This window comes from Phaseolus vulgaris, chromosome 7, assembly GCF_051622355.1.
Source record: "Phaseolus vulgaris cultivar YP4 chromosome 7, ASM5162235v1, whole genome shotgun sequence".
Classification (NCBI taxonomy): Eukaryota; Viridiplantae; Streptophyta; class Magnoliopsida; order Fabales; family Fabaceae; genus Phaseolus; species Phaseolus vulgaris.
Window position 1 is genome coordinate 23918519 of NC_143504.1, and position 21000 is coordinate 23939518.

The 21000-nt window shown below is 35.4% G+C and overlaps 1 protein-coding gene across 2 annotated transcripts in view; it reads left to right on the plus strand.

Moving 5' to 3' along the window:
* The first annotated feature begins 5732 nt into the window (after positions 1 to 5732).
* The window catches only part of EMB2458 (FtsH extracellular protease family), a 41306-nt gene continuing 26038 nt past the window's right edge, over positions 5733 to 21000 (plus strand). The window contains exons 1-7 of one of the 2 annotated variants that reach the window (XM_090304300.1): positions 5733 to 7815; positions 9740 to 10211; positions 12242 to 12442; positions 12536 to 12829; positions 12921 to 13202; positions 19347 to 19436; positions 19526 to 19657. In XM_090304300.1, the coding sequence (XP_090160426.1) occupies positions 9969 to 10211; positions 12242 to 12442; positions 12536 to 12829; positions 12921 to 13202; positions 19347 to 19436; positions 19526 to 19657 (1242 nt within the window). In that variant the 5' untranslated portion in view covers positions 5733 to 7815; positions 9740 to 9968. The remainder of the gene's footprint in view (positions 7816 to 9739; positions 10212 to 12241; positions 12443 to 12535; positions 12830 to 12920; positions 13203 to 19346; positions 19437 to 19525; positions 19658 to 21000) is intronic. The other variant, XM_068620485.2, reaches the window with a different exon arrangement.

Genomic DNA, 21000 nt, shown 5'->3' on the forward strand with positions numbered 1-21000 from the left:
ATGGTGAGACGTCACTTCGGTGCACTCTTCACATCCGGTCACCCCAGTGCCACGTAGGTCGCTACAAATGATCACTTAGCCTCTTCGCTAAAACAAGTTATAGCTCAAGCCTGAAGGGCTTTTGTACAGGCTAGACCTCAGACCTCAGTTGAAGAAGAGGTCGACATCGGACCTTGGTGATTCGACAGTAATAATGGGCCACGTAAGCTGGGCCCCACAAATAACGTGAGTTAACACCCATATATCAGAAATACCTAAGTCATGAGAAGATCATGCATGGGGTGTGTATAGTACATTCGGGTACGGCACAAGCAAGTGTTCCATGGAGGCGTTAAGGCCCGTTAGGGTTAGGGTTTCTAGGGAAAGACTACATTCATGACACGTGAATACTTAGGGTTAGATGTTTCACCACTGCTCACGTTAGATGTTTCCCCTAAAAAAATTGAACAAAATCTTTCAAAAATAAACCAATAGGGAAAAATGCATTACCTTTGTTGGAACGAAATAATCTCGAGACCACCAAGAATGTACCACGTCCAAAACGAAACCACCATAATGCCACCAACACGAAAAAAAAATCACCAAATCTTAAATGGGAAGAGAAAATCACAAATGCAAAGTGCTACCCTAAAAAACCCAAAAATCAAACCCAAACAACACACAAACCAAACTAGCCACTCCTAAACTCTTACCAACACACCATATAAAGCAAACCCTCCACTGCTTTTTTGCACTCACTCGACACTCGTCTCCTTCAATACTTTCGTTGTGGGGTGGTTTTTTGCTTTTCTACATTGACTTGTCATCTCTAGTCCTTCGAGTGTGGTGTGGTTTTTCGCTTTTGGGATACAATTTCTCAACTCACTCCTCTCCTTCAGTCCTATCGTTGTGGGGCGGTTTTCCAGTTTGGGGTTTTACTCTCCTTTGCAATTTCAACTCTCAATCCTTTCCCTCAATCATTGCGCAATGAATAAATTGTACGCACCTCTCTTTCCTGAATTTCTTGTTTCCAATATTTCAAAATTTAATTTTTAGAAAAGGATGAAACTATGCTTGACCACATAATCAACCCATGCCACATCAGAGTTGTCAAGTAAGAGTTATTTCCCTTGTGGATGTGAAAGAAACATTTACTTAATTGAACTATGAATGGGAAAAGAATGAGAACATGTGATGTGAGTTGATTTTAGGATTGTTCATTTGATTAGTGACATTTTACTTAGATTAAGATTCATAGACAGATAAAGGTGAGAAACCTAAGGAAAATTCCCATTGGACATTAACTTAACAAGTGTTGAGTAGATGTGAAGGTTCATTTCCATAAGGCCAAAGGAAAAACACAATTAATGGTGAAGATGAATGACAAATTAAGGTGCTGCAATTTATCAAACACAAGATGAGCAACAGAAACATAATGACCGAATTGAAATCAAGAACCAAGAACAAAAACAAGAACAAGACATATTTTGAAATTGAAAATAGGAATGGAAATGGAATGGAAAAAGATGAGTGAAAGGAAACTTAGGAGTGGTAGAATTGTGAATGAGCACACCACTTGGATGGTGAATTGAATCCAAGATAAGTGTATGTGCCACCACTTGAGAGCTCACAACACTCACAAGATAAGACCAATTTAGGAGGAAAATCTCTCACTCACAATTCTAACACAATTTGTGTATAGTAACTTTGCTCTTCATTCAACATGTCAATACATGAGGTAGGCTTCCCTATTTATAGATTTAGGAGCCTTGGAAAAGAAGAAAAAAGGGTAGAATGGGAAACAGGAAAAAGTGGGCAGTCATAGGGTTTGACTAAGTCAATCCCGTATTCTAGGCTTATTCTTCTAGAAACTAGGTCAAAATGCCTTCAAATGGGCTAGGAACAAGCTAGAATGCTACCCACACCCCCTACTATGCTAAAGACACTTTATTCTAGCTTATTTATACTATTTTGACCCCTACAAATGAGCCCAACTTATTTACAACATTTTTCTAAATATTTAAGAAGACTAGTAGGAAGAACTTTAGGTGCTCCAATCCTTGTCCATTCCTCCTACTTACGAGGTCTTCCCTTGATTGTTGAGATGATCCTTCATAGTTGGTATCCTTGGTCATCTTCTTGTGGATTTGGGTCGTATCAACATGAGATAGTGGTGAGTTAGAGGGGAGAAAGTGGGTGTTAAGAGAGAGAAAAAATAGAGGAGGAGAAAATGAATTAGTATATTTTATTTATTTTATATTTATAAAATTTTATTTGAAACTATATATTTTTTTAGGTAGACAAAAATATTATAATGTTTTATTTAACGTGTTTTAGAGTTTTGTTAAACTAGGTAAAACACATTTTCTTATTTTTAATTTAATCCTTTTTTAATACTTTACTATATTTTAAAATTTTACCAATTTTTTGTTTTTTTCTTAAATTAATTCCATTTCATTTATCTATCATTTTTTACTATCTAGACAAAAAAAAAAAATTGTTGACACGCGCCAATAACCATTCTGAAACTCCTCTATGTTAACTTTGGAAATACTATCTACCTATGATCCTTTGGTTTACTCTAATTTGAGTAAAAACTCTTTAACTTAAGCTTGATAAGTCAAACAAACTATGGATATGCTGCTTGAAGATGAGATAAATATTTAATGTTTGATACAACCCAATTTGAAAAACAAATGACTAAGAATACCACAGACTCTTCACAGTTATGTAAGTCCACAAATAAAAAAATGACATTTTATGACGGTTAAAACATACATTTTTATGAGGATTTTATACCCGTCACAGATACACGAGACATAGAAAATATGTATTTTCTATAACGGTTATATAACCATCATAAAAACACATTAAATCATCATTTTTTATGATAGATAATATTTTAACCGTCATAAAATATGCTATTTTTTATGACAAATAATATTTTAACCTTCATAAAATATATTACTTTTATGATAAATAATATTTTAACTGTCATAAAATATATCATTTTTCATAATGATTAAAGATAAATCAAACATAAAAAATAATATTTTTTATCATAGATTTAATAATGATCGTCTTAGAAAAGTATTATTTTTTAAAAAATTTAAATAATGTTTTACACGTCATATATTCATCCAAATTTTAATCTAGATAAAAGAGGAAAATATTGAGTTATATTCTCTTTGCATGCCATTTTATTTAATTTTATTTTTTTAGAAAATTCTCAATACAAAGTATATTTTCTATTATACAAAAAAAATACTAATTTTAAAAAATTAATAAAAAATAATTTTTGAATAAAATAAGTATATTTTTTTTATTATACAATTAAAAAATATATATACATAGGTAATTATATGAAAAATACTTTTTTGATAAAAAAGATATCATTTGCCTAATCTCTCTGTCACTCTACTTTCTCAATTTCACTACCTCATAATTACCTAAGTATCTTAGATATTATTTTGCATTGTCCATGTTAAAAACACGTCTATATTCTTAAACACATTATACATGTCAATAAAAAAATAAATAATGTAATAAAGTGAAGCTTTTCATTTTCCCGTGTCTTGGCTTCCTCAATATCACAATGAACCGAAACATTTAGAATGTTGGTGAAACAATACAATTAAAATAGTACATTATAGGTAAAATAACCAAGTTAGAAATAGTAGGCATGAAGAAACTTTGTCATGCTTCTACATTTTCATTTACGGAAAATAAATCACCCTCATTGTCTTTTCTTCTTCTAAACATGAAGTTAATTCTTGTTTTCTGCCCCTTCCTTGGCAGCCTGAAATAAGTTAAAATTTAGATTTTTTCAATTATTTAAAGAAATAACAGACCTTCATATACAAAACCTTTTGTAGCAATCTTATACACACATATAATAGATATAACACTACATTTTCATATTTAAAGGGAGAAAATAACACTTTTCAAACAATAAAATCATTTCCAATAGATACATAGTTAAAATAGTTAAATTAGTTGGTGCTAACTGGTTTACTGCACAGAGACGAAACTAAGAGAGAGAATGAGAAATTTTAAAGTTGCAGTGTTGTCAGTGCTTTATATGAACCCAAATGTATATATGTTGTTAGGTTACTAGATAGTAAACTTGGTCTCAAGCCTTATCTAATAGCATGAGACAATACAAAGAATAGCTATATAATTGATTTATTACAAAATTATATAATCCAATCACCCACATTAAATGGCACCAAAAATTCTAGTAATCATTATGTGTGACATCACGCGTTTGGGGCCACCAACGTCACATCTCGTCTAGGAAAGTTCAACCCTCACAAAGACTCTTCAAATTCAACATCTTCGAACTTGGGAGCAGGTGTACCAGTCAGCCTGTAAGACCGAGTCAAGTTTAGGGTTCCGTCGAGTCTGACCGAGACCATCACGCAGAAGACTAACAAACTAATCAAAGGTTAAGCATTAAATAATGCATTCTTAATTACAAATTAATTCTTTGATCAAACCTAACAATGAAAGGTCCATAATAATTATATAAATAAGAACAAATTCCAAAGGATCAGATACGCAATCATTTAGTACTAAATACTGAGGGCCGAGTGTCGAAGTCTAACTTGAGCGTTAAAGTGCCTTTTGCAGGTACCATCCGAGCCCAAACTTCACCAAGACGAGGAGTGGAAGAACGTTGCAGGAGTTCATTCAAGAAGAAGGAGTGAGGGGCAGACTAACTGACCAAAAAAAGATTCAATAGTTCTCTTGATCTCAAGTCCATTAAAAAACAAATATAAACCTATAAATATTAAAATAATGAATTATAACAATAAATACGTAATTAATATTTATCTCATTGTAGAACTAAAATTTCATATATGAATGGTATCCGAACACAAATTCAAATGAATTAAGCAACATCATCATAACTAACTATAATCAATTATAAAAACCAAAGTCATTATACTTTAAACATATAGTTTTATAACAGATTATCACTATGAGAATGTCTTTGTTTTTATTGACAGGAATAACTCGGTGAACTTCCATTTTTCACATGAATGTATTATTGAAAGTAAAAATGTAATTTACTAACAATTCACAAAACCTCCCATTTTCTTCTCATCTTACCACACACATAGTTGTCATTAAGAAATCAAATCCATGAATGATAAATGACTCCATACAATGCATACCTAATGCTAAACAATATCTATGTCCGGGAAGGATGTGGCGATCCTAAATATTTTTTTAGCAAATGAAGCTCACAAACAAGTGTAGTTTTACTCGCTACGCACTAGCTACTTATATTTTTGGACTCTTTCTTCCTACACCTCCATACCTTCTTGTACCACCCCCATATTAAATATGAAAATAACATTTTATCCTTTTCTTTTTCACCCCCTTGGATTTGAAATAATAAGTCTATGGATTATGTAATCCGGATTCCGATTACATAATCCGAAAGTCAATTTCATATTTAGAAAAGACTTCCAGATTATGTAATCCGGAAGCTAATAACACATATGAAAAAAAGACTTCTGGATTACATAATCCGAAAACTAATCTTATGTATAGAAAAGACTTCCGGATTATGTAATCCGGAAGCTAATCACAAAAGACTTCCGGATTACATAATCTGGAAGCTAATTCTGAATCTAGAAAAAGACTTCCGAATTATATAATCCGGAATATTGAAAAGGGTATTTTTGGAATAAGAAAAATTTATGGGGGTGACACAAGAAGGTATGGAAGTGGAGGAAGAAGCAGTCATATTTTTGTCTTAAGCCTCGAAGCAGTATTATCGGCTAAAATAAAACCCAATGACCCATTTGTCTATCCCCCCTTGGCAAATGCCTCCCCCTTTCTTGTTCCTGCAGTTGTGGCAGGATAGCGCATTTTTCACTTCATTCAATTCAATGTCTATATCCTCCTCTCTCATTCCTCTTCTTTAAGCCCAACAACCACATTCATGGACTCCATCATCGCTTCTTCGCCACTTCAATTTCCCCACCGCCCTCTCTTCACTTCTGTTCGCCCCATTCCTATCCGAACATTCATCGCCAATCACCGCCGAACACCACGAACCCCACTCTCACTCGCTCCCATCACCCTTACTCCACCATTCACTTCCGCTGCCAAGTCCACCACACTCGCACCCTCTCCTAGCGACGATGTTTTCTTGAAACACTTCGTTCGCGCGCTCTTCTGCTTTGCCGTTGGTTTCTCCGCGCTCGGCGCATTCCGCGCTCCTCCTCCCGCACTCGCAATTGCAGTTCCGTGGAGTCTATTAGGAAAGATAGGCGCCGAGAAAGAGAAAGAGAAAGCGAAGAGTCATCAGTATTCGGACTGTACCGATAAGTTGTTGGAGACGGTGTCATTTTTGTTGGGAGCCGTAGATGAAGCTAGGAAGGGGAATGGTGACGCGAGCGAGGTGGAGGCGGCGTTGAAGGCCGTGAAATCGAAGAAACAAGAGATGCGGAAAGAGATTGACGGGAGGCTCTACCCCGCGTTGAAGAAGCTGAGGAACGAAAAGAAGGCGTTGTGGAAACGGTCCGGGGAGATTCTCCGCGCTATATTGAAGGCGACGGCGGAGTACGATGGATTGAAGGCGAAGGCGGTGGCAAATGAGAAGGAGAAGGTAAGGATGAAGGAGTTGGAGGAGACTGTGGGAGAGATGGAGAATGAGTACAATGGGGTGTGGGAGAGAGTTGGGGAAATCGAGGACCAGATTTCGAGGGAGGAGACGCTGGCGTTGAGTTATGGAGTGAGGGAAATCAATTTCATAGAGAGGGAGTGTGAACAGCTAGTGGAGAGGTTTAAACAGGAAATTAGGCGCAAGGACTTCGAAAGGTCACATGTCTTGATAACTTGAATGAATGCGTTTTTTATTGTGATGTGTTTGTACGTGTATTCCTTAATTCTGAGAGCAATTTTATGTTATCGTTTAGTTTTCATAGCAAGATGAACGAGGAGATCAGGGTAGGATGCGGGTGAGTTTTTTTGTGTTACTTGTGTCAAGGACGAATATTAGAATTTCCAGGGTGTAACTTCTGTACGTTTGAAGATTTTGGGTTGCTTGCCGCCTCTTCATACTCCTGCCATATGACTCCTTATTTTCCTTATCATCATGTTTGTCTTTCTGGTAACCACAACCACATTACTATTGCTATGGGATTTATGTTCCAATAATTGGACATGACACTATGTCTCATCTACCATCTAACCCTTAATATGTCCTTCATGTTCCAAAACTTTCTCATAACCTTATTTTTGTTTACAAACTCTCTCATGACCTAGACTATCAAGTAACATTCTTTCCCTCTCATTGGGTTTTTTTCAATCTTGCACATGGGGGATGATTGGAAGGAACAAGGAAGGTTATACTATCTCCAAGGGTTGGGAACTAGTCTCAGTAAAGAAATGAATGTCTTTTGTTAGTCTTCCACTACTTCTAACCCTTTCAAATTTGGTTTCTCCATCAACATCTTGGACACTTGTCATTTTATGTCCTTAAAAAAGATATCATTTTTACCATCCTCTAAGTCGAAAAGTTTATACCTATATGGATGTTGCTTTTGAAGAAACAAATATTTTTATATGTGATGTTGAGCTTAAAGATATCTATAGAAGCCAAGTCGTGTGGGTCGTCTTTTGTCTCTTTGGTACAAAAGTCATATTGATACTACCCCTATACACCTCACATGGATGCTTCTGATAAGGACAAATATGTTCTTGTGTTAGGATTAACATCAAATATTAATGGTAGAGAGTCTTTTCTGTATTCAATACCAGAGGAAACAAAAGGAATCTAACTTGGTTCGAGAACAACTCTGATCATCTAAGTTGAAGGTAAGTGTTCATAACTTTTAGAAAATTCCTTGAATAATAACTGTGAGCCTAACCTTGGTAACTTATTGCCTTGAGAAAAGGAAAATGGTTTTGTACCACATTTTCTCTTTCTCAATTTGTGTTCACTAAACACCTTTTTGTGCAACACTCTAATTTTCTCTTTGCTATCAATGCAATTGTAGTCCATACATCCATTCAAGAGGCATTGAATGTTAAGAATTCGGGTCAAGCCATGAGTGAAGGGAGGGATGTGTTAAAAAAGAATCATACTTGAGAGATTGATTACTGGCCACATGATAAAATGGGTGTAGGATGCAGGTGAATCTACATTGTGAAGTATCAATTTGATTACACATTGGATTATTGCAAAGTAAGGTTAGGTGCATAAGGATATAATCAAACTTATGATGTTGATTATAAGGAGACGTTTGCTCCAGTAGCAAAGATGAATACATCTAGAATCATCCTTTCATTAGCAACACATTTTGGTTGGGAGCTACAACGCATTTTGGTTGGGTGCTACAACAATTTGATTTCAAAAATGGCCTTTTGGTATGGGCATCAAAAGGAAGAAGTCTACATGGAGATTCCACCTAGCTTTGAGTCTATTGAAGAAAGGAATGAAGTGCGCAAGTTGAAGAAAACATTGTATGGACTCAAACAGTCACTCGTGCTTGGTTTGGGGGACTTAGGCTATGATTTCCTTGGGATACTGACAAAGAAAAGGTGACCTTCCTCTGTTTATCAAACATTCCTTAAGAGGGAAACTTACTCTTCTATTGGTCTATGTAGGTGACATGGTTGTTGTAGGGGATGATGGACATGAAAAATTGGTCTTGAAAGTTTGAGATGAATGATCTAGGAAAATTGAAGTAATTACTTGAGATAGAAGTTACCTACTCAAAAAGGGACATCTTTACCTCTTTAAGGAAATATGATCTAGACCTCGGAGAAATTTGGTAAGATTGATTGTAAGGCCATCAAATCTCCTATAGAACAAAACTAGATTCTTTTAGGGAAGCTTATTTGCTTAGTCTACACTAGACTTTACATAGCTTATGTTGTGAGTGTGGTCAAACAATTCATGCATGATCCAAGAGAGTGACATTTATAGGCTTTGAGTATCATATTTCAATATTTGAAGTCAAAGCCTAGAAGGGGGTTGTTGTTCAAAAAGGATGGAAAATTAAATATGGAAATGTATATTGATGCAGACTATGCTGGGTTTGTCACAAATAGGAGGTGCATCTCAAGGTATAGCATATTCTTAGGAGGAAACTTGGTGACTTGGAGAAGTAAGAAACAAAATGTAGTTGCAAAGTCTGGTGTGGAGGCTGAATTTTGAGCTATGACACAAGGGGTGTGTGAATGAATTGTTATGGTTGAAGATTGTTGAGTGATCTTAAAGTGAATTGTGAAGAACCTATGACTCTCTTTTGTGATAATAAATCAACTATGAGTATTGCTTACAATGCAGTTTAACATCAGTGGACTAAGCACATAGAGATATACTGGCTCTTCTTAAAATAAAATTTGGATAATAGTCTCATAACGACTTCCTATGTCCCAGGCATATTTGTTTACAAAAAGGCTTCCCACCCCGGTTTCATGATGTTACATGCAAAATGCTATGATAAATATCCATTCACCTGCATGAGGGGGAGTGTTGAGTTATGAGAGATGTTATCAATTATTAATTACTATAAGGATACAAAGAGTTTTTATTAATTACTGTTATTATTTCTAAGGTGGTAGAGTTTTATAGAATACACTCTCTTGTGCTGGTTTAATATCTATTCAATTGAATACATTTTCTTCTTCTCATTGGCAAGTATTATCAATTGTTCTGTCATGTGAGTTAGTTTTAGCATAATACTATTGAATTTGTATGTCATTATGCAAACATCTTGTCATGTGGTTGCAGTTTGCCTACTGGCTCGGTTACCAGGCTCTCAAAATCTGTCATTCAAAAAGATTTGGAAACTGTGCATAGAAAATATGCAGAACAAATAATTCTTCCTAGCATTTTGGATGTTGAAGATCTTGGGCCATTCTTTCACCAAGACTCTATTAATTTTGCCCATCGTTTAAAAAGAGTTCTTAAAGATTCCAGGGAGAAGCAGAGGAATTTAGAGGCTCAGATAAGGAAAAAAATGAAGAAGTTTGGCAAGGAAAAACGCAGTATTATTTACTCACCAGATGAAGATGTGGTTAAGGGCTTTCCTGAAGTTGAGTTAAAATGGATGTTTGGAAATAAGGAGGTTGTGCTTCCCAAAGCTGTTGGTCTCCATCTGTACCATGGTTGGAAGAAATGGCGTGAAGAAGCTAAGGCAAATTTAAAACAAAATTTAATAAAAGATGCTGAGTTTTGCAGACAATATGTGGCTGAAAGACAGGTTCGGAAGTTCCATTTCACTTTTTCGTTGTATTTCTTTATTGATGTGATATAATACCAATTAAAGTAATGTTTATTATGATTGAACACCGAGCCCTACAAAAGTTACAGCAGGAATTATGTCCCAGGGTTGAGAAACTTCTACAAAAATTCACCCTGTCCAAATTACCTAATAACTGCCTCGTCATCCTCCTCACACTCTATATTAGGATGCATAACTGCTACATAACTACACTGCATTAGACCCAACTTCTGGATAACTGTCTGCCAGAGTTAAATACAGCTATTACACTACCATCCTGCATAACTAAAGGCATAACTGTCCTACATAACAACCACATGATCTGATTTCTACATCCTATGCGTCCTCATAGAGTATATCTTCCATATAGGTGGACTATTAGACTCTCTAATCCCATGAATATGTTATTATGCATGCTTGCCAAATTAAGTTTTTTTATCTGATAATTTAGATAGTCAAATGGAGCTTATCATGGATTCAAACTTTAAATCATCGAGTCAGTTATTGTAAGATTTGATATCTCTTCAAGGACATTTTGAGTAATATTATTGGCATACATTATTTTAGGATAACTATATGTAAAAGTTCATTCAAAATGTTGATAATGCTAAGGGTTTCATTTTTTATCTTCTGTGAATTATTCACTGGAATTGTTGGAACACAAATGTATCATAAATACCAATGTTTTTAAAATCAGACAAGTCATTGAACCAGTCAAGGCACTGAATCAAGGTTCAATGGTTCAACCAAGGTTGAATTGGAGTCGGATCAATATTAATGAAATTATTATCATAATTAAATAATATATAAAATAACATTAATAAATATAACATCATAATGATGCTAAAAGCTAAAATAAAACATAAATTTATAGGTTCTCAACATTTAAGAAATATAAAAATTAAAATAAAATATATTGTCATTCTTAAATTAAAATTTCAATAGTAGTCATCAATGTTTATCAACAAAAATAAGTTATATGTAGAATAAAAAGACGAGGACAAATATTTAGGTTGTTTCTTATTTTTAAAAAAGTTAAAATAATTTATTATTGAAATTTTTTAATTGAATTTCTTTAGACCGGTTTTTTATTGGTTTGGGGTTCTTCTTCAATTTGATTTTGTGGTTTCTTTGAACTGGTTACCTAAGAATTGTTCACCGTTCTAATTGGCCGATCCAGTTTTCAAAACATCGATAAATACTTCTAATTCAATAGAATGGGATGGAACATGTCAAATTCAGATGGGATTCATTCACTTGTTTGTTAGTTATCAGTAGTCAATATCTTTTCTCTTAAATAAAAAGGAAAGAATGTTATTGTAACACTATACAACCCTAACTAGGTTAGTACTACAACTTGAACCGATCATATGTAACATTGTTAATACTATTAAAAGAAAAAAGAAATACAAAAGTGGGGGACCCAACCAAAACCAACTAAAAAATTTGTAATGTGGGAGACCACTATCACTACAAAAATCAAAGACAAAATAAGGAGGCACTCCATCCCACCATTACACTATTCCATTTTTTCTGCCACTGTACGAGTAACAACAACAAATAACATCACTGCTGCCACCAAATTACTCCTATTCTTATTGGGGAGTATACTTGTCTTAATTGTTGAAGTGTCCAGCTGCTGATCCGTGATGCTTTGAAGCCAAGACCATAATCTAATTTCAAAAGGGCAAGTTAAAAAATAGATGATTTGCAGTTTGAAGATCGTCTTGTTTAATAATTATGTTGTATGTTGTAGTGGTTCTTTTCATGTGACTTTTCTCTAGTCATATCAATGGAGTGACATAGATCAGAAGTTTATGTATTTTTGTGAGGTGTTAATGATGGATATATTATTGTTCAACACATTTTTGTGCAAGATGTTGGATTTGAACTTTTTTTTGCCTTTTATTATTAGGCTTTAAGCCGGAGAATGCTTGCTTCTTGTTGTTTGTCATCAGGCATTACAGTTTTCTTTTCATTTGTTCCTACTTACTACTTCTCCATTGCAGGAACGGATTCTTTTGGACCGCGACAGAGTAGTTTCAAGGACTTGGTATAATGAAGGGAAGAAGAGATGGGAAATGGATCCAGTGGCTGTTCCTTATGCTGTCTCGAAAAAGTTAATAGAGTATGTTCGCATTAGGCATGATTGGGGTGCCATGTATATCGTATTAAAAGGGGAGGACAAAGAATTTTATGTAGACATAAAGGTTGTAGTTGTATATATGCTATTTCTTATTGATAAATTCTTTTTTGGCTTTATTTCTTGTTTGGTGATTATTCAATATGCTTTCTTTTTTCAGGAATTTGAGATGCTTTTTGAAGATTTGGGGGGATTTGATGAACTTTATATGAAAATGCTTGCATGTGGTATTCCAACAGCGGTTCATCTAATGTGGATTCCTTTCTCTGAATTGAATATCCGCCAACAGTTTCTCTTGGTATTAAGAGTATCTCATGGGATTTGTAGTGGCTTGTGGAATTCTAGAGTTGTCACATATGCGAAAAATTGGATCTTTACCCAAATTAAGGATACAACTGATGACATAATGGTGGTGATGGGGTTTCCCATTGTGGAATTTTTGGTCCCATACCCGGTATTGTTGAACTCAGTGCTTTCCATTTGCAATTGAGGTTATTAATTTTAACTAATAAATTTGTTAAGCCTTTGTTGTCATTATGATACAGGTGAGAATACAATTGGGGATGGCTTGGCCAGAGGAAATATACCAGACAGTTGACACTACATGGTACTTGAAATGGCAATCAGAGGCAGAATCAAATTTTAAATCCAGACAATCAGCTGATGAGGATGAAGAAACTTCATGGTCTTTTTGGTTTTTGGTGAGAGCTGCTATATATGGATTTGTTTTGTTTCATGTGATCAAATTTATGAGGAGAAGACTTCCTAGCCTTCTTGGTTTTGGGCCTTTGCGAAGAGATCCAAATAGGCAGAAGTTGCGGCGAGTGGTATAAGTTTGTTCTTGCATTTTGTTATTTTTTAGATTTCTGCATAATTTTCTGGTGGTTATCTTATCACTGTTTCGAGAATTCCTAAAACCCTGCTCCTAGTTTATATGGCTACCATTAATACCAAGTTCATGTTGTATTGTGGATTCATATTATGTTGCACTAATATTATGCTCTATTTAAACCGATCACTTTCTGTTGAAAATGAAAGTCTTAAAAGTACTGCAGAAGCCACTATCATTTTGGAGTTTATTTCAATTTTGCTGAGTGGACTGATAAAAAAATTATTTACTTGAATTTACCGGATTTAGGTTTTAAACAAAGACTTATAAGTTGCAATATATAAGGTCTACTGACTAATGTTGATAAGAATGTAGGTTTTACTTCTGGTGGTGGTGACACATTTTATTGCTTAATTTAAATTCTGAAAATGTTCAATAAGTCTTGGGTTATGTTATCACTAGTTCACAACGACTTCAGGTAGCTTGGTCGCACTCACAGGTCACATCATATGCCACCCTGAACACACTTCAGAATCACTATTGCTACTGCTTCAACATCCTTGACATATTGCCTTACTTAGTGCCCTTCAATGATCATGACTTCTTACCAAGTAGAGCAGCATCTGCTTGCCATTTTAGTTTTTGTTTATTCTCTTCAATAATAACTTTGCATATGGTGTATGCTAACTTTTTTAATTTTTTTTCCTAATATTATGATGGTTGTATTGTGATATTATATTGTGTTATACTCAAGTTAGATGGATTTCTTGTGGTTGAAAAGAGAAATGTCAAGGTACTACAGATGCCACAATCTTGATTTCTTACCAAGTAGAGCAGCATCTGCTTCCCATTTTAGTTTTTGTTTATTCTCATCAATAATATTAAAACCTTACATCTGGTGTATACTATATTTTTAAAATTTTTCCTAATTTTTTGATGGTTGTATAATATTGTGTTATACTCAAGTTAGACGAATTGCTTCTGGTTGAAAAGAAAAATTTCAAGGTACTAGAGATGCCACAATCTTTTTGTAGAATATTTAGTTGAACGAAATAGATGGATTGTATTTCTGAGATGTGTTTACAATTGTGATTACAGTCTAAATTTATAGACTATTTACGACCTTATTAAGGAAAAAAAATTGATAATTAAAACTATATAAATTAAATCACTAAAAAATATGAAATCTGTCCTAATAAATAGAGGATGAAATCTGCACTTAATTACAGAATAATTCTCTTGATTATGCAACACTCCCCCTCAAGCTGGTGAATGTATACCATAACTGGAGTAAACCTTCTGAACCAAGCACGAGGTGATTGTTTAGGACCATATTAGGCCTTCTTAAGTCTGCACACTTCATATTCCTTCATTAATTGCACCCTAATAAGGTGGAATCTCCATGTATACTTCTTCTTCCAAGCGTCCATGCAAGAAGGCATTTTTAACATCAAATTGATGCATCTCCCAACCAAAGTGCCCTGCTAAGGAGAGAATAATTCTGTCTGTATTCATTTTTGCCACTGGGGCAAAAGTCTCCTTATAATCGATCCCATAGGTTTGAGTGTACCCTTTTGCAACCAACCTTGCCTTATATCGATCCAATGTGCCATTAGACTGATACTTAACTGTGTATATCCACCGAAAACCCACTGCCTTCTTATCCTTTGGTCTCTACAATCTCCCAAGTCTCATTCTTATCTAATGCACCCATTTCTTCATTCATGGCTCAAACCTAGTTCTCATCTTTTAAGGCTTCTTGTACTTATGTAGGGATTCTGATAGAATCAATAACTGAAAGAAAACTCTGGTGGTACATAGAAAGTTTGTTGTAGACACAAATTGGGATATAGGATATTTGGCATAAGATCTTTTTTCTTTTCTCAAGGTAATAGGTAAATCATCTAGGTTAGGTTCATTTAAGGTGTCCTCAAGAGTCTCACGAGTATAAGTTCTTACCTCCGGTTCGAAAAATTGAAGTTGTTGTTCGACGAGGACATGTTCTTTTTCATTCGTTGATATTGTTTCCCAAAGTATTTGTCCTCATTATTCTTCCCTAGTAATGATGCTGGCACAGGGTCTTTGTTATTCTCCCTAAGAATGAATCCTACAACAAAGGAAAATGTGACAACTCAAGGACCTTAGCTGCTTGAATACTCTCCTCCTGATGCTGAGAACTAGGAAAGAAAGACTCTGTTTCATGGAAGGTGACATCCTTGGAAACATAAACTTTGACTTTGAGGGTGATAACATTTGTACCCTTTTTTGTTGGGGGCATAACCGATGAAGACACATTTGATGGCACGAGGATCTAACATACCCCGATAAGGACTATGGACATGGACAAAAGCAGGACAACCAAAGACATGATTCTGAAGACTAGTCAAAATGAGAATAGAATGTGTACCGATCAGGTCATCGGGTGTGATGACGTGGACATCAAGTGACTATGTGGGGCATACTTGGCGGGATACGTGGTCAAGAAAAAGATGAGTGGCTAAGAAGTTAACATAGTCGCCGTTTTGTGGAAGCGGCGTTCTTCAGCGTACATAGGCGGTTGTCACCAGATTTTCATATCATCGCCGTGTTAGGTAATGGAAGATCAGGTGGTCAGAGATCGCCGTAAGAAGCACATCGCCGGGTGTTTCGGTAAAGCTTACTTAAAAGCTGTTGGGAAGTTCGGGTGTATAAGTTCGGTGGATATGTTTATTAGCATCAACACAAAACATAGAAAGTTGAGATACAAGATGCTCATGTCCTAGCATGAGAGGTGAGTTGGAGGAAGCAGCTTGCTCATCGGTGATGGGGTTGCCCAGAATGGACATTCATTGATGACGAGGTTTCCTTAGCTAGAACGTGCATGGCGTGTCAGTAAAGAAGGTGGCACTTGGCAATACTACAGAGATGGTGTACTTTGTTGCATCCCAGTGTGCACTCCAGGGTGTGTTACGCGCTAGGTTATTTTCTTGTATGGGCAACTTAGTCGTGTAACGAGATACATAGAAATGACGCTTAAGTTACCTCCGCCCAGATGATGACACGTGTAGAGTTGGATGCGAGTCACGTGTCCAAAGTGTAACTGTCTGGAGAGAGAAAATCCAGGTATAAAAATTGAACTTAACAGAATTACAGGGTACACATTTCATTACGATTCATTTTCTCACAGAGAGCACTTGAACGCGGTTCTACAGAGTCTAGTTTCTCTGAGTTTTTGGTGTTCTTGTTGTTGACTTGAGCGTCGGAGTGCCACCGGCCGTAGTGGCGCCATTCTGTCATTTCAGGTTCTAGCAGAGGAATTCTGGAGCAAGGATTTGAGGTACACGTGGAGTTGTAGCTGGTGAGTAAATATCGTGACGAGGCAGCATTCTTGCGTTTAATCAACTGGCCGGATCAGAAGGATAGAATGTGGTCATAAGCAATAAAGTGACAATCAAGACCGCTTCCCCTCAGTAAGATATAGGAACAGACGTTTGGAAGAGTAGAGCTCTAGTAACCTCAAGAAGATGACAATTTTTCCTTTTTGCAACCCCATTTTGTTGAAGGGGTATTCACAAAGGTTAATTCATGAACAACTCCATTTTCCTTAAGGAACTTGGAATGATTTTGGTTCACATAGCTTGGGTAAACCTTCTAAACCTGGCAAGAGGTAATTGTTTAAGACCATACAAAACCTTATTAAGTCTGCACACCTTATTTTCTTCATTAACTGCACCATAACCAGGTAGAATCTTCATGTACACTCCTAACTCCAAGCTTCCATCCAAGAAATTATTTTTAACATCAAATTGATGCATCTCCCAACCAAGGAGCGCTCAACCAAGGATAGAATAATCCTAATTGTATTCATTTTTGCCATTGGAGTAAAAGTCTCCTCATAATCGATCTCATAGGTTTGGGTGTACCCTTTTGCAACGAAGCTTGTCTTACATTGATCCAATGTGCCGTTAGACTGATACTTAACTTTGTATATCCACCTACAACTCACTTCCTTCTTATCCTTTGGTCTCTCTACAATCTCCCAAGTCTCATTTCGTTCTAATGCATCCATTTCTTCATTCGTGGCTCGAACCCAATTCTCAACTTTTAAGGGTTCTTGTACTGATGTAGGGATTCTGATAAAATCTGCACTTAATTACAAAATAATTCTCTTGATTATGCAACAATAACTCAAAGCAGTATAATGTGGAGAGGGATTACAGGTAGAACATATACCTTTACGGATAGCAATAGGAAGATCAAGTTCAACTGTCAAAGGTTCAACTGTGGGAGCTGGAGGGGGATGAGGTGTTGGCAGAAGGGAGTTAGCAGATGGACGATGAGACGTTTGACGGCGACTATACACCTGAAGAGTTGGTGGCGGTGGTAAATCGTTAGGTGCACTAGGCACATCAAGAGGAATAGTAACTTGATTAGATGAAGACATAGAAGGAGAAGGACAAGACTTAAAGTAAAGGGAAGATTCACTGAAGGTGACATCTGCTGAAATAAAATAACGGTTTAAAGAACGTGAGAAACATTTATATCCTTTTTGTGATCTAGTGAACCCTAAAAAGACACATTTGTGTGACTTAGGAGATAATTTATCAACATCAGGACTAAAATTATGAACAAAGCATGTGGACCCAAAAGCTTTGGGAGATAAAGAGTGGAGAGGGTCATGTAGAAATAAAATAGAATAAAGAATTTTGTCATCTAAAACTGTGAGAAGATTTTGACACACCATAAAGACGTTCAGTATCATTGGTGTATAATAATTTTGCTTGTTCCCAAACTTCTGAACATGTCTCATAGGTACGAAAAATTTGTTTTAAAGATGAGTACATCAATTTTCAACCAACGGGAAACCTCATTTTCAGCAACATTAGGATGGGTAAATGATCAACATAACCTTGACTCTTAAGCCATAATTTAATATCTGATGCCCAAGTGTCATAATTGGTTCCATCCAATTTGTCAATGGAGAGATGAACATTGACATAATTAGTATAAATAGACGGATTCGACATAATGACAGCGGAAGAAGCCACAGTGACAGCGGGAGCGGAAGAAGCCATAGAGGATAAGGACAAATCCAGTCATCGGTCAATTGGTTGCAGCAACAAAGATGAAGGCTCCAACAGCTATTCCAGCACCGGTGCTCGCTCCTGCGAGGGTCCGGCGGTGGCTGGAAAATTCCAGTGAACCGTGGGTTTACCAATAAAAATTGAACTCTAACCCTATGCTCTAGATACCATATTAAAGGAAAAGAAAGAATAGGATAAATCCCTTATGTATACACATAGGGTTATGTTTATATAGGAAAAGAAACATATGGGCTAAGTCCATTATATAAATATGAAATATCTAACGATATCTATAATATCTCATAATATCTAATTATATCTAACAGTTAAAAACTTATTTGGTTTGATTCCTTTGTTGTTTTTTGGCATGATGATTGGCTTGTTTGCTATTTTGGGATTGTTTATTGGTTGTTTTGTTGCAGCTTTTGCTTCTGAGTTTTGGACCTCTTGGTTATTAAATCTAATCAGAACATGTTTTAAAGTTTAGGTGTTTTTATTTACTTATTAGAATATATATATATTGGTGCATACAATTTGTATGATCTAACTTGAGGGGGAATTTTCAGAAAAGTTCTTTTTTTTATCTATTGTACAGCTTTATAAAATCTGATATTTTGTTGTATCTCAGTCCATAGGTTCCCGTGGGGTGTGGGTTTTTACCCCTCTTTTTGTATTTTTGCTCAGAACACACACCAAGTGAGTTTGATCTAGATTACCCCTATCTATTAAATTAAAGTTTCAGAAGGTAAATTGGGCTTAGTTTGTCCGTGCTTTAGTCCTTATAACTCTTGTGTGACTGGGCATGTTACAGGTTAAGCTTTTAGGTGGGTTGGTTCTTGACACTCTCATTTTTAGTGCTTTCTCTAATGTATGTGGTTGTTATATCATCAGATATGATACTAATTTATCTTGTTGCAGACACACCTAAAAAATAAAAATTGGGTGGTCCTAAGCCAGTATAGTTTGTATTTGTCGGTCTGTACCTGTATTAAATGGAATGAGGACCAGTGCACAGATTTATGTTACCATGGTGCAAGATTTAATTGAGTATTAATTCTCTCTTTTTGGCTATCTTGCAGAAGTATTACATTTCTCAAAAATTGAAAAAAATCAAGCAGAGGAGAAAGGATGGCATTGATCCCATAAAGACCGCATTTGAACAGATGAAGGTTAAAGCTTGAGAACTTTTTATTCTATGTTTTAATACTGGATAATACTCTCATCTAGGAAACAACTGAGACTTATAGCTGTTCTGCAGCGGGTGAAGAAACCACCAATACCATTGAAGAACTTTGCTAGTGTTGAGTCTATGAAAGAGGAAATCAATGAAGTTGTGGCATTTTTGCAGAATCCAAGGGCATTCCAGGAAATGGGTGCACAGGCGCCTCGGGTATGATATTGCATGAAGATTCTTTTTTTGTTATTCTATATATTCTTGCAAAATTGGGATGTGATAACTTTCTTTATCAATTTTTAGGTTTTTCCTGCACCCTTGTAAATTGATGCACAAAAATATTTGTTTTCAATTAAAGAAACCTTGAAATTACTCAAACCTGCTTAAGTTAAGCCTATTTATTTAGTTCAGTTAAGGGTGAGAAAGGCTATGAGATTTTAAGTTAATAATTCTTGTTAATTTTCTTTCACTCACCCCTTCCTCTTCTCTGATTAAAAAAAGTGGACAAAAAAATAAATTGAAGTCACCGTCTTCCATCCTTTGCTGTGTGCTTCATTCATCGAGTCAGTTTCTTGTGTTCCAATGAATTTCACAAGTTTATCATTTAATATTCATAATAGATCAACTGAAAAATATTATATTAAAATAAAAGAGAAGGAAAAATAGGATAAATCACTTGTGTATATTGAACACATAGGGGTTATGTTTATATGGAGAAAAAAAAATACAGGAAATATGGGCTAAGCCCATGTCTTCCATCCTTTGTTGTGTGCTTCATTCACCGAGTCAGTTTCTTGTGTTTTCCAATGAATTTCACAAGTTTATCATTTATTATTCATAATAGATCAACTGAAAAAAATTATATTAAAATAAAGGAGAAGGAAAAATAGGATAAATCCCTTGTGAACACATAGGGTTATGTTTATATAGAAAAAAACAAACAAACAGAAAATATGGGCTAAGTCTATTATAAAGATAGAAATATCTAACAATATCAAACAATATCTAATAATATCTAATAATATCTAATAATATCTAACAAATTAAAACCTGGTCAAATTGATGTCTATTTGTTGACAAGTTCCTTACTTCACTTTAATTCTATTATGCTCTTCATTGTCTTATTGTCAGCTGTGTTTATATATGTTAACTTGCTTGAATGGCACCTATTGCATTTGGTTCTAAGGAGAAGTGAGGTCTTGTTGCTTCGTTTGCAATGGGAGGGAAGGGAAATATGAGCAATATAATACTGTTATATATCCTTGTAAATGCTATTGAAGGAGACTTAGAGGTATGATAATATTTCAATGTAATTATCTTAGAACAATTCTGAAATTCGAAACACTTCCCCTACCTTTCCAGGGGAATAGGCGTGGATAGAGTTTGGCTCCCTTATTTTTCAATTCCTGCCAAATTTACTCCCCCTACTCCAAAGAAGCTTCACATTAGGATCTATAGAATTGTCACTTGGGCGACAACCAAGTATGCCAAATTTTATGAGGATGTCAATGGCATATTTTTCTAAGAAATTAAAACAGCAGTAAATTATTGGGAACTTC